At 43.9% G+C, this 15,295-nt stretch overlaps 1 protein-coding gene across 3 annotated transcripts in view; it reads left to right on the forward strand.

The window, feature by feature from the left end:
• Positions 1 to 15,295, forward strand: part of rnf220a (ring finger protein 220a) — a gene marked incomplete at its 5' end in the record, with an annotated part of 202,139 nt that overhangs the window by 150,582 nt on the left and 36,262 nt on the right. For 2 of the 3 annotated variants that reach the window (XM_080725444.1, XM_080725445.1), the window contains 3 exons: positions 1,300 to 1,348; positions 6,783 to 6,878; positions 11,398 to 11,440. In XM_080725444.1, coding sequence (XP_080581570.1) covers positions 1,300 to 1,348; positions 6,783 to 6,878; positions 11,398 to 11,440 — 188 coding nt within the window. Of the gene's footprint in view, positions 1 to 1,299; positions 1,349 to 6,782; positions 6,879 to 11,031; positions 11,246 to 11,397; positions 11,441 to 15,295 lie in introns of those variants that run through there. The other variant, XM_080725446.1, reaches the window with a different exon arrangement.

Here is a 15,295-nt window from a genome sequence, read left to right on the forward strand (position 1 = left end):
GACATTCATCTCTGTGTTTGGGGCGAGAGACGGGAGAAATAGATGGAAGGAGAGTGAAATACACAAAGGGACCAAGGGACAGAGAGAGGAGGGAGGGAGGGCTGAGAGAAGATAGAAAGAGGTAGACAGTCAAAGTGACAGACATAAAGAGATGAGAATAACTGGCATGGAAAAAACCTGCTTCAATGAAAGGGTAGCAACAATACATGTCACTCTGTGCGTGCGTGCGTGCGTGCGTGCGTGCGTGCGTGCGTGCGTGCGTGCGTGCGTGCGTGCGTGCTTGCGTGCGTGCGTACATGGTGGATTGGGGATGAATGATTGGAAGTCAGTATTATTAAACAGAAGTGGTGAGGGCATACATTCTGCCAGCATCTGGCACAGACATATTAAATCACGTTACGCACACGCACGCACACGCACTCACCCTCTCACACACACACACACACACACATGCACGCACGCACGCACGCACGCACGCACGCACGCACGCACGCACGCACGCACGCACGCACGCACGCACACACACACACACACACACACACACACACACACTTGAGGGATCTATCTTTCTTTCTTTCTTTCTTTCTTTCTTTCTTTCTTTCTTTCTTTCTTCCCTCCCTCCCTCCCTCCCTCCCTCCCTCCCTCCCTCCCTCCCTCCATCCATCCATCCCTCCATCCCTCCATCCTTCCATCTTCTCTGTGTCTAATATAATGTTTACAAGGCAGCAGATTGTCCTCCACATATTTCAGAGTCCACAGTGGCCCTGCAGGCCAGGGCCCGCTGCAATGACAAATCAAATCACCGCAAAATCACTTATTTCCTGTTTCTGCCACCGCAACACTGTGTGTGTGTGTGTGTGTGTGTGTGTGTGTGTGTGTGTGTGTGTGTGTGTGTGTGTGTGTGTGTGTGTGTGTGTGTGTGTGTGTGTGTGTGTGTGTTTGTTTTTTGCTTGTGTATAGTGTGTATAGGTGAGTGAGTGGGTGATGTGGAAGAATTATTGCCTCAATAAAAAAAATTACCCAGCCAATCTGTTTAGCGGTGGTACCGTCAGCTGTAATGGATTCAAATACCAGCCAGGGGAATGGGCTTGGTAAAGAAAGATGACACTGAATGCATGGATGGATGGATTATTTTATTTAGGGTTTTCTCTCTGTGAAGTTTGGTTGACATGCAACACACAGCATGCACACAGGATCCATATTCATGTATGCCTAAACTCTCTCTCTCTCTCTCTCTCTCTCTCTCTCTCTCTCTCTCTCTCTCTCTCTCTCTCTCTCTCTCTCTCTCTCTCCCAACAGTAAGAACCCCTTACCCAAGGATGGTCTCGTTACTCCAGGGACCCCCAAGGTAAGATGGACTAAAATTATACTTTATTCTATATCTTTGTATTTAATAAATACAAATACATAAAACAATACAGGCAACAATACTTTAGTATTCAATAGACTAAATATTGAGTTAATCAAAACTGTTCATAGAATATTTTGTGTGGACTGATGATGACTGTATTCATTATTCACAAAGACAAAATAGAGAATAAATCTGAACCCACGCCATCAGACCATGTCATACTCCAGACAGGTGATGGACTTGTTATAGACACATGCATGTGTGATGTCTTGTCTGCAGACATGAAGTCATTAGCCTACGTCACCCATTCTTCTGGAATTATGCAACATGTCCCCTGAATCTCTGGCAAGGTTTTGTAGCGTTCTGCAGCTCTGTACTTTCACTGTACATATTTGAGGGCTTCTGTTCACTGTATGTTGTTGCACTAAGAGTACGGTAGTTTGCCCATAGGCTTCAGTCATATACATTTATATACCTTATATAGGTACATGAGTGCGTGGTGTGCAGACACACACACAGACACCTCACGTTTCAAAGCAGGTTTTAACAAGCTTCAGGAGGAGATAAAGGAGTTGAAGTGTACAGTAGCAGAGTGATGTGCAGAGGTGGAATGCCAGAGGCTGAGAAGAGATAAGAGCAGTAGTGGGTAGAGATGATGTCATTGCAGCACTACTGTACAGTACATACTAATAGTACTGCTGATGGTACAGTATGTAGGCATACTGTAGGATTACACAACTTTTTGGCTGACATTTAGAGAACATCAGCCGTATTAATTTACAACATTATAAATGCAACCATAGGTAGGTATAGGGAACTCCTATATTCCTTAATTATCACCAGTGTATGTACAGTATATGTATATATTATACAGGCTAGTACAAGATAATCATATTACTAGTACGTATTTACTAATATAATTAGAGTTAAGCAGTGTTTTGTCTATGATGTTATAAAAAATCAAAGTCAGAAGTAGCGTAATAAGCAGATATACAAGCTTACAACATGTTGCAGTGAGATTAAATATACCGGTATAACGCTTAAGTTAAAGTGATAGTTCATCCCCCAAAAAGATTTCTATTGATTACTCACCACATGGAGACTTGAATTCATGGATATTTTGTTGTTTTTGTCGCTTTCCTAAGCCAATAATTCGATGACCCACAGTGGTTCCCTATGGAGACACAAAGCACCTGCTTTGTTCCCTATGGAGACACAAAGAGCCTGCTTTGTTCCCTATGGAGACACAAAGTTCCTGCTTTGTTCCCTATGGAGACACAAAGTGCCTGCTTTGTTCCCTATGGAGACACAAAGTTCCTGCTTTGTTCCCTATGGAGACACAAAGCACCTGCTTTGTTCCCTATGGAAACTCCTCAAACTATTGGTTTTGGAATGCGACAAAAATGAAAAAAAATCTCCATGAATTCAAGTCTCCATGGGGTGAGTAATCGATAGAAAAATAGTCATTTTGGGCGTGACAGTATCTCTTTACGGTCCTCTGTAATTAGATTTCTCCTCATTGCAGGGCCCAATAAGGGCTCTGGTATACCATATCGTTGTTGTCGGGTGGAATGTCCAAAACCGTTCGTTTTGTGTTTATAGTTTTAAAAATGATTTTAAATAGTTTTGAGCCAAAGTATACACACTTACACATACTTACACACACTTACACATGTCCAGAGAAAAAATGTACAAATGTGAAACTTGGAGATCCGAGGTGTGACGACAAGCTAGTAACTTTTGTGATCTCCAAGATAATTTGGGAAGCCTCCTCCTCCGTGGCTTCTTTACCTTCAAGGTTCTGACCCAGGAGAAGAGCACTTTGTGGTCGGGGGGGGGGGGGGGGGGGGGGGGGGAGCGGAGCTGCTTCCAGACAGCGGTGGAGTGAGGGGGTCAAGGGGTGAGCGTCAGCGGGGCATTTCCAGGCGTGACTGAGCATCAGGGAGCGCGTGTTTAGTATTCTGAGGCGGCGGCGTGGAGAATGGAGAGGGCTGGTCCGGAGCACGGGGGAGCCGTGTTTACGGCGCGTCACGCTGCCCACCCCGGCCGCACCGGAGATTAACCCCGGCTGCACCTCCCCGCCGGCTATGAGCCGCCGTTAGCGGCTCCTTAGTGGCCTCGGGGGCCTTGTCGCCATGGTGACCCTGTGCCAACCGTGCGTGGGATAATCTATGAGGGGAGCGTAATGGAGGCGCCGGGTGGCAGAGGGCAAAGTGGAGGAGGATAATGCCAGGGGAGGGTGTACGTGATAACCCCCCGGGGCAAAGACGCACGCACGCACACACACACGCACGCACACACACACACACACACTTTCACAACCACCGTTCAGGTAGTTCTAGCAGGTGAAATGTTTAGACTGACTAAAGCAGATCATCCAGAATGTGAGATGTGAGAGCTGCGTGCCCACGCATACTGACACGCTCTGCTATGTGTGGTCTGACTGACTGAAGAGCGTCCGTCCCCAATGGTCTTTTACAAATCATTCACGTCTTTTTTGACTGCTTCAGTTTCAAGACCAATTTAACTTTCCTACGCTTGACCAATTACGCCTATTTTATACTTTGGCTATTCTACATAATTTGGCATATTCTACATGCTCAACAACGCATCGCAACACGTTGTGAACTTGTAAAGCTGCTAATTTAGAAATCATTTAAATAACGTTTCAAACATATTTGGAAATAAAGAAAAGGGGAAGCCAGGGTGAATGTGGTTAAAGCTCCAGGTAAAATGATGTCTTGTCAAAGAAAAGAATCATGTTCAAAACGGCTGTGCGGCTATAGCCTACAGTACAAATGCTGTACACAGTACAATACACACACTCTCTCTCACACACACACACACACACACACACACACACACACACACACACACACACACACACACACACACACACACACACATAAAGGGACCGTGCATAATGTCCAATTTAGCGTGGCATCTCTGGGGGGCTGGTCATTTCTCACTTATTATTATTAGATTATGGCTGTCGACCACTTAAGCCTCTGCTCTGCCCCTTTCTGCTTGATTAATAGGAGATGACTGTAAACACAAATATTTCATAGCTGCCTTGTAAAACCACATGCTCCCACACGCATAAAAACACACATAAAATGGACATGTGCACACGCATAACCCCCCCACGCACAAACACGCTGGCACGCGCGTGCCCAGACGCAAGCATGCATGCACAGGCGCACACACACAGACTCACGCAGGCACGAACACGCGTAGACGCACGCACGCACGCACGCGCACACACACACACACACACACACACACACACACACACACACACACACACACACACACACACAGACACACACACACACACACACACACACACACACACTGAGGCTTCCATGTCTAAACACGGATATCGTTGTAGTCGGGTGGAAACCTCGTATCTCCAAGTTTCAAATGTGCATGTTCTTTCGCAAAGTAAAGCGATGCTTCATCATACAAGGCCGTCGCACAAAAGTAGTGAAAACAGCACATCTACAAGCACACAACGCCTCGCATCACGAGGCGTTGTGTGCTTGTAGATCGGCTGTTTTCACTAGTTTAAACATTTTTTTAATGATAAATGCAAAACGAACGGTTTTGGACATACAAGGTTGTCTCTGTCCAGGCTAGTAAAAAAACGGAACGTTGCTCTTTCTGTCTCTCCATCTCTTTCACTTGTCTCCTTTCGCTTACTCCCTTGTTCATTTGAGGAATTAACTGGATTGGCTTTGTCAGCGAGTCGTGTGGTTGTGTGTCGTGTGTCGTATACTGCGTGTGCGAGGGGTTGTGCTGCATGCTTGTGTGTGTGTGTGTGTGTGTGTGTGTGTGTGTGTGTGTGTGCGTTTGAAGTGTTGTGAGACAGCTTTATGGACAGACAAAGTGTCCCATAATGTGGGACAGTTACGGTCCTCTCCTCCTCTTCCCAGGCATTTACCCTTCCACCTGCTCCTCTACGTCCTCCTCTCCTCCTCTCAGGGGTGTCGCACCAGAATCTGGGCCCCGGGTACAAGGATTCACTGCGGGCCCCCCATGAATGTTCTTCATATGGGGAGGGGGTTTAACCCATTTAGACTGGGAACTTGTGCATTAACTATTGAAAAATAGCTCACAGCTTGCTATTTTTGAAAAATCGTGAAATATGTTTCTTGGTACTGTAGGTGGTGCTCAAACTTTTTTCATGTGAAGGACCCCAAAATGATATGTATTTGGCCACGGACCCCCATATCAAAATATTTAGTTCCAGGAACCCCCCAGAAGCAACATTTTAGTTACAAATGTTTGCTTAAAAAATACATTATATTCTAAGATTTGCACACATTTTCTCGACTTTTCAAAAAATAGCAGATCTACAAGCTCGCAGCGCGGCACTCGGTGCCGCGCTGTGAGCTTGTTGATCTGCTATTTTTCAATAGATAAAGTATAAAATAATGAAGGCCCCTCCACCTTGGGCCCTAGTAACTCAGTCCCCCCCCCCCCCCCCCCTTGTGACGCCCCTGCCTCCTCTCCATCTCTCCATAGCCTCTACCCTTCCTCCTCTCCTCCCCTGTTAATGAGTTCTTCTTCTCTAACTCCTCTTAACATCCCATAAACACTAACTCTAATCAGTGGAAGGGATTTTATAGACAGAAGGAGTCTGGCAGCTTGTTGTCGTCAGGCGCCGACGTGTTTTAGCGTCCGCGGCGCTAGCGCTCTGCTAATTCTGGAGGTGTGACGCTTCCTGTCTTTATCACGTACAACAAAAAGAAGATAAAAGATAGTTTGGATTAAAACTTAAATATGGGCACATATTTGATTTGGGTGGCTTTGTGCGCAAAGCCATGCAGGGACGAGGAAAAGCATGTCTTTGTTTGGAAATGTGTGAAATAACATCTTGAACTCTAGGAGAATAGTTGTTGAGATTGAAGAAGAAAAAAGATTACGTTTGCGATGGTTTGTGTATTTAAGATATTATGTGAATTTGCTCCTCTTTTTTCCTGTATTGCAGTGGTTCCCAAACTTTTCAGGTCAAGAGTCGAGACCCAAAAAAGAAATTAGACGTCTGCCCGGGACCCAAACTAGTTAAAACACGTGAAAAAAACGAGCTTGTAGATCGACTATCTTTCTTAAATATTTTTTTCTAATTTATGGAATTTCTTAGATTTCACTTTTAGTTATTAATGAAATTACCTTGAAAAAATGTTGTATTGTATTTTTCTATTATTCATGAAAATCTTAGCTTTTTAGGAAAGTGTTTTGAAATAATAATTAAGGGACCCATAAAAATGTGTCCATGACCCACAAATGGGTCCCGACCCAATGTTTGGGAACCAGTGCTACATTCTTCCCTCTTCTTTTTTTCAACCAACCAACTCTCTCTCTCTCTCTCTCTCTCTCTCTCTCTCTCTCTCTCTCTCTCTCTCTCTCTCTCTCTCTCTCTCTGCAGTCGTTGCTGTTGTCCGTCCACATCAAGCGTGAAGGAGAGTCCCCCGTTGTCTCGCCTCTGTCTTCTGAAGATGCCCATCACTCCGACAGATACCAGGTCACTTACTCACACACACACACACACACACACGCACGCGCGCACACACACACACACACACACACACACACACACACACACACACACACACACACACGCACGCGCACGCGCATACACACACACACACACACACACACACACACACACACACACACACACACACACACACACACACTCACAGTTTACTCAGCAGTCATGGAAAGATCAGAATACTGAATTAGATTCCTATATGAAATTTTAAGCTGATCACTCAAATTAGCTTTTTCAATTAGAAGGGGGATCGTTGTTGTTTTTAATCTGCTGTATAATCTTTAACCTGAATTGGAAAACAAACAACAAATTCAGCCTAGGGTTTCATACTTATTTGGCCCTTAGCGATATCTATGCTTATCTCTTCCATATACTGTAGAGATTTGTCCAAGTGGTAATGGTGTGTGTGTGTGTGTGTGTGTGTGTGTGTGTGTGTGTGTGTGTGTGTGTGTGTGTGTGTGTGTGTGTGTGTGTGTGTGTGTGTGTGTGTGTGTGTGTGTGTGTGTGTGTGTGTGTGTGTTTGTTTGTTTACAAAATGCCTTTCCCGCTCAGGTTGGCAAATACCCATTATTAGAGTTTACCTCGAGTAATAGGGCCTAATCTCAATTACATCTCCGCACACACATGCATGCACGACAACCCATGCACTTACTGTATGTGTGTTCGCTTGCAGCACACACACACACACACACACACACACACACACACACACACACACACACACACACACACACACACACACACACACACACACACACACACACACACACACACACCAAGATTAGCTCCATGGATTTAAACTGCCCTGAGGTAAATGTGTTTTACAGCATGAACTAATCCTTATTCTACGACCACCAGTGAGACTAGGAAAGCATTGTTATCTACAGAGCTATATAGCCTGGGGGAAGAGATGCAGGGCACATCTCACACCACATACTGTACTGTACACAACACTGGAACATTACATTTGGGGGTTAACCACTTGAACCTCAGCATCCCTATCCCTCTGGGGGGAACATTCACCAAATATAGTTGGTTTAAACGCCTTGCCCAAGGACACAGTTATTTTGGAAAGTCCTCATTCTTGTTGTAATCATTCGGCCAGTAAGAATAGTGGGCCCCTGAGAAAATTGGCCACCATTTTTTTTTAAATATATATTTATTGTATATTTTACATTTGATTTGATTTCATATTTAGATTTATTCAAAAAAATGGGGGATTATCACATTTACAGTAAGGCCCAATATTTCCACAAATGCTACAAATTGCTATACAAAACCTGTGATAGCAAGTCATTTTTCGGGAAAAACAAGAAGTAAATTAGGTCTGACAATGATGTACCGTGCATCTTCTAATCGTGTATACTTGACATTTAATACTTCAGGCCATTTTCCAAAGCATGCATTTATTATTATACATTTTTTACACTACACAAAAAAACAGCCAATTTAACATTATGGTGCCCAGAAGGTTTAGGTGCTCACTGGACCTGTATCTGATGACAGGGACGTGCTGGAAAAATTAGGAAAAATTTTAAATAAAATGTCGGCCTTCGTTCCATTTTGGGGGCTGGGCGGCCAACAAAGTAAATCGTCACTGTCGGGCAGAAACCTTGTATCTCCAAGTTTCAAATGTGTACATTTTTCACAAAGCAATGCCCTGCTTCATCATAAAAGGCTGTCGCACAAAAGTAGTGAAAACAGCAGATCTACAAGCACACAACGCCTCGCGGTGCGAGGCGTTGTGTGCTTGTAGATCGGCCGTTTTCACTCATTTAATTCATTTTTTAATTGATAAATACAAAACAAACGGTTTTGGACATACAAGGTTTCCACCCGACAACGACAAAATATAACTCATGTAATGGGCCCACTGGCTTGTCACTTGTCATGATCTGAAATGGCAAATCTTTGAGTAGCAGCAGCGCTATAGAGAGAGATCTCTCTTTATAGCGCGCAATGAGGGCCTCTCCAACTCTTTTTCCCGGGCTGAATCAGGGGCCCAGCATGTCCCTGTCTGATGATCTGGTCTCAAGTTCAATCCATGCCTACTTCTCTCAACAACCCTGTGGCCCTCCTTGACTACACTGGGATGAACCATCTGTCAGTGTGTGCTGCGGTGGTGTTTTATTCCTATAGCCGTGATGTATCACAGGGTTAAGTGGGTCTCCCCTCCTTCGCCATAAAACTGAAACTATTAAGTCCGTGCAAACGTTATACGCCCATACGTTGGAGATGACACAGCTCATGAAGGCCTTATAGCCATAAAGTAGATTTTCTCATTAAGTGAAACTGCTGAAATCGCCTTATATTATACAAATGATTAAGTCAATGGTGGTTCCCTTCACCCCCGACAAATGTTATTTTGTAGAAGATGCTGACGTCTCCTCAATCCCCCCCCCCCCCCTCTCTCTCTCTCTCTCTCTCTCTCTCTCTCTCTCTCTCTCGCAGATCTACAAGCTCGAAACGCGTCGCTGCGCGCCGCGTTTCGAGCGTGCAGATCTGCTACTTTTGATGCGTTTGTGTGACGGTGTAATTCACAGAATAACACACACACACAAAGTTAGAATATGGAGATAAGAGGTTTCTGCCCGACAGCAAAGATATGGTAGTGGTGGTGTTGCACGGGAGAGGTTTTTGAGAGGTTGCACAGGGTTTTCTGCAGGTCTTTCAGTCCGAGTGTATCAAAGGGTGCGTTCGGAAATGCGCACCGGGTCTGGTTAGGGTTCGGGTTTGGGTTAGTTTTAGGCATATAGTTTTACTGAGGTTAGGGTTAGGGTTAGGGTTGGGTTTAGGCATAGTTTTACTGAGGTTAGGGTTAGGATTAGGGTTGGGTTTAGGCACTCACTACACTGAGCACACACCCGGTGCGCATTTCCGAACTCACCCTTGGATACACTCGGACTGAAAGACCTGCAGAAAACACTCTCCCGGTGTTGCACAGTATAGGCAGACCAATGACTCAAACGAGGCAGTGAGAGGAGATGGGTGACAGAGAGAGGAAAGAGGAGGGAGGGAAAGATGGACATAAGGAAAGGATGGTAGCAGAGGAGGTCTGACTGCATGATGTGAGACTGGCTGACGGATGAGGCAGAGAGGAGATTGAACCATCACTGTGGCCACTACAGCCACTGCTGTTGTTTCAGTCAACACATACAGACCCCCAGATCAGTGGTTCTCAACCCTTTCAGGCCGAGACCCCCAAAATAATCATATTTTAACTGGGGACCCCCCACCACCCTGACGAGCACTAAGAGTTGAGGCATTACATTTTGTATAACACGGTTCTATGTGAAAATAGCCGATTTACATGCTCACAACGCCTTGCAACGTGAGGCGTTGTGAGCATGTAGATCTGCTATTTTCACAATTTCTGCCTTTAATATTTGACAATTTGGCCAATTTTTAATTTGTCATTTTAGAGTATTAAAAAGTCCTAAATTGTCACTTTAGAAACGTGCAGATACCCTCTAGTCTATACACTTAAAATGTACGTTGGTTTGTTTACTATTGAGTGAGAAAACAATGTTATCATCTGGGGACCCCTAAAATAATTTGGGGACCCCCCTGGGGGTCCCTGACCCACCAGGTTGAGAATCACTGCCCTAGATCAGTGGTTTTCAACCTTTTTCATATCAAGGTCCATTATTTATGCTGCATCTATAAGGGTCCATTTGGTTACCAACTCTTCCCTCATTTAGCTGTGGACCACCTGGAACCCCTTCAAGGACCACTGGTGGTCCCCGGACCACTGGTTGAAAACCACAGCCCTAGATGCTAGATCTATCTATCTTTTTTATATAGCCTATATAATAGGCTACATCATGTGAGGTATTTTGCTGTGAATTGTATCTTGGATAACAAAAGTTTGATATAAGCACTTTTGCAATGAGCACTGTTTAATTTACAATCTGAACAGTAACAATTAATCTTTCTGGCAGAAGAAAACAATTAGACTTTTTTTTGACAACTCATTTGATACAACCATATTATAGACTGTAAATGCAGCTCATGTTGGAGCCTCGGCGTGCCGTTGCTTCCCTCTAGCGGCCAAAGCTCGAAACGACACGGACGTCTTGCTCTCTTTCCTGTCACATGACTAAAACAAGCTAACATGGCGCCGGGCATGAGAGTGTTCTGCGATTGCAGGGGCTCCACTTTTCAATCCTTTTCCATCCGCCTAGATTGATGGACACGGCGTTGCATTTACAGTAATGAACAATATCAGAAGACATACGTGAGCGCTTTGCACGCGAGAGTTTTAGCGGCCAGAAAGTGAGGGTTCAATGAAACTTGCCAGCCCTGCTGTAATGGAGGAGGTGCAACCCAGCAGAGAAGTAGGTTTTGTTTACAGTCCCCCCACAACAACCCCGTAGCATCCAATGCAATCTCACTCGGGAGAGTTATTTATGTCGCTATAAACTCCAAATATTGATTTTTCACTGTCTAATGGACGTTTTCTCTGTTTCCTTTCTTTCCACTTTTGCAGACATTTTTACGAGTGCGGGCAAACAGGCAAACAAGATTGAATGGTATGTATTTCATAATGTTGTCTTATCCTTCACATGTCAATGGGTTGTTTTCGTTCATATTTTCCTACCTGCAGTCATTATGAATGAATCATGAGGGTCATGGACATTATGACGTGGTGTATTCAAGTGATATAAATGGAGAATATTTAATAAATTCTCTTTTGGAAATCAGTGAAATTGAAACACTAGTTGAAGTGAGTCGATTCTACTATCCATGCACAATAATCAGTACATATCTGTATGTGTAATTCATAAACGTTATGTATAGGATTATATTATATATTTTGAATTTATTTATTTATTTATTAGCAGTTTGGCTGCAGAAAAGCTTACATTACAAGTTTAACATTAGCTATTAGGGGAAATACAGAAGCAGCGGTCTTTGCCACAAATCTATAACAGGCTAAACTTGAGTTGTCATATGTTTGCTTTAGCTGCTAAGACATTAAACAGTTTTGTAGACTATCTTTTTTTTTTTTTTTTTTTAATTTGTTTTATTGTGTGTACTGTGTATATCATTTGACTGCACACGAACACTATTGGTTTACATCATCAGTGAAGAACAGGATAGATTAATCATTACACCCACCTGTCAGCCTTATTCCAACTGTCAAAGTCACATAATGACTTCTCTGTCACCTGACTGGCCTCTTTGTAACTTCTCATACAGTATATTATTAAGTTATTGTTGTGTTGCCAAATGAGCTTCCCTAAGCCATACATGGGCAACTGGCGGCCCGGGGGCCACATGCGGCCCCCACTTTCACTTAATGCGGCCCTCAGGTTAATACTGGAATACTGATATATTATTGATTTCAGCTGTTATAATTCCAAGCATGACCTGCTTTAATTCCATCAGTCTATATTAGTAGCTTTATGACTAGTATAGTAGTAATAAAATGTATTTTTTTTATGTCCAATGTATTTGTATTTAGATTCATAAAGTTAACATAAGTATATAACTAAATGCGTTTGAAATTAAATCAAATTGTTACATTTCAGGATTCCAATAAAAAAATATATATATATATTCAGGATTCCAATTCAAAAGAAGCAAAAATAGCCGATCTACAAGCTCAAAACGCATCGCAGCAAATAGCAGATCTACAAGCTCAGAGCTGCGATGCGTTTTGAGCTTGTAGATCTGCTATTTTTGCTTCTTTTGTACGAGTTACTAGTAGGACGTAGCGATATGCAATGTGGCCCTCTGGAGTGAAGGTGGAAATATAGTGGCCCTTGCCATCATCAAAGTTGCCCACCCCTGCCCTAAGCAATGCGATACCCAACATGGTTCTTTCAGAGGTTATCCCAATCCCAGTGACTGAATGGCCCGAAAGCAAATACGTTTGTATTTCACAGATTGCTACAACACACAGATATTGCTTCTCTGGTGTCATGCCCATTCAGTCAGAGCCTGAGAAACGAGCCAACGTAGACTTTGTTTAAACCTCGCTCTCAGTGCCTCCTATTCTGCCCTCATCTGGAACCAAGCATCCTTGTGGTTCTCAACCTTTTCAGGCCTCGACCCCCCAAATAATCCTATTTTAACTGGCAAGCACTAAAAGTTGAGGCATTACATTTTGTATAACACGGTTCTATTGTGAAAATAGCAAATCTACTCGCTCAGCATGTAGATTGGCCATTTTCACAATTTCTGCCTATTTGCCAATGTTTAATTTGTCATTTTAGAGGTATAGGCCTATTAAAAAGTCCTTAAATTGTCCCTTTAGAAATGTGCAGATAGCCTCTGTACACTTAAACTTTATGTTGGTTTGTTTACTGGTGAGAGAGCAAACAATGTTGCACATTAAGTTAATCATCTGGGGACCCCTGGGGGTCCCGACCTACATGTTGAGAACCACAGTTCTGGTGGGTAGGTGGGGGGGATGGGGGCGATGGGGGGCAGCCAGTCCCCTGCCGGACCTAATTAACGTCCCTTCTCCTCCCTCTATTTAATAACAACCCCCTCGATTAGCGTCAGCACAGAAACGTGTGAGGAAGAGGGAGGCCTTTTTTGGTCTCCCTCCTTCCATCTTCTTATCCCTGCAGTTACAACACATCTTGTGCCCTGCTCTCCCTCCCTCCTTCCACCTCGTCCTCCTCTCCATCCCTGTCCAGGGATGCTGCTGCTCCCTCATGGCCTCTGCTGCTTTCCCAGCCAGCTAAAAATTAATGTCCCCGCGCGCCATTTGCAGTTAAGAAAAAACGACAGAGACTTGGGGCGCTATGGCTGCTGCTCTGCTCTGTTACATTTCTAATTATGTGCGTGTATAAAGAGAGAGGGGAGGGGGCTGGCTGTGACAGGGTGATGGGGGGGGGGGGGGGGGTGTCAGGGAGGGTAGGAAGTAGTTAATGGTGCCAGGGAAGTATGGAACAAGGGAGAGGAAGAAGTGATTTTTATTGATGGATTAACAGTTTGCTAAAAGGATAACACATAAATCCCAGGGCTTGTTTCCATTGTGGTCCTAAGTATTCAATTCATCAAGACATATTAGACATACAATACTATACAATAAATCATCAATGCCAGGAACAGTAAAAGTTTATTTACAGAGAAAACGTGAAGGAAAGAGATGGAAAGTGGTTATAGTATATCATCGTCAAGACTCATCTAACATCAGTCACTCAGAGGCTGTGGCAATATTAACTTGACTCTCTTCCCCCAGTAATGATTTAAATATCTGCTTTATTTATCCTATAACCAAATCAGACATTTATCCTAGACAATAGTATTGTCTTCAGACCCAGGCTCATTGCATTGTACCCTCCAGGCACAGAAACTGTGAGTTTTGGCCCTTCAGATGTAGTTATTTAAAAAACTGTCAGTCGATGTTCTGTAAATCCAGAATCCACCGTTATAATTGTGTAATATCAGGTGGAGTAGTCTTATGATAAGGTAGCCAGAGATAGGAGGCTGTTGTTGTTGTTGTTGTGTTTGTTCTTTGTTTTCATTTAGGGCACAGTCTTTATATTAACTAGCCTCATAGTTTACTTAGTTTATGTTAACTTTTATTTTGACCAGATAGTCATTGATTGGGAATGGGGGGAGTAGATTAGACTAGAGGTTTAGTGGGGTTGCTGGGGAAGAGCATAAGAGCAGGCCAATGAAATAAATATAAACGTATACTGTGAAACACTGACACGGTCCCATCTCATCCCTTAAGCCCAGGCTCCACTGGGGCTATCGGCCAGGGCAAAGACCCACTTTTCTAATCAGTGAAAGGTTCTCCCACTGCCCACATGTCGGCATTGTATTGTGTCCGATGGCTGCGTCCACTTGAAACAGTGCTAGGTTGAACCAAACGCTGTTGCCAAACGTCCAATCACATCTAGTGCATTTAAATAACTAGAAGCTGGGCCGCCCTTCGGGCGGCCCAGCGTCTAGTCGGCGACCTGGCCAACTCGGGAACGATGTAAATAGAGAATGAATGCCCCGCCCTTTAATGCAAACCCCATTATACCTGTTGTCATAGGACCTGTTTTGACCATCTGTTTGCCTGTGTCCATTTATGCCCATATATGGAGATATCTGTATCTGTCTGTCTGTCGGCGTCCATTTTATGTCCATATATGGAGATCACTGCAGATATAGTTCTGGGTCCATTTTATGCCCATATGCCCATATATGGAGATATCTGTCTATTTGCGTCCATTTTATGCCTGCCCCACCCTTTAATGCAAACCCCAATATACCTGTTGTCATAGGACCCGTTTTGACCATCTGTTAGCCTTTGTCCCCACCCTTTAATGCAAACCCCAATATACCTGTTGTCATAGGACCCGTTTTGACCATCTGTTTGCCTTCTGTTAGCCTTTGTCCCCACCCTTTAATGCAAACCCCAATATACCTGTTGT

This window comes from Nannobrachium achirus, assembly GCF_963921795.1.
Source record: "Nannobrachium achirus genome assembly, chromosome: 5".
NCBI lineage: Eukaryota > Metazoa > Chordata > Actinopteri > Myctophiformes > Myctophidae > Nannobrachium > Nannobrachium achirus.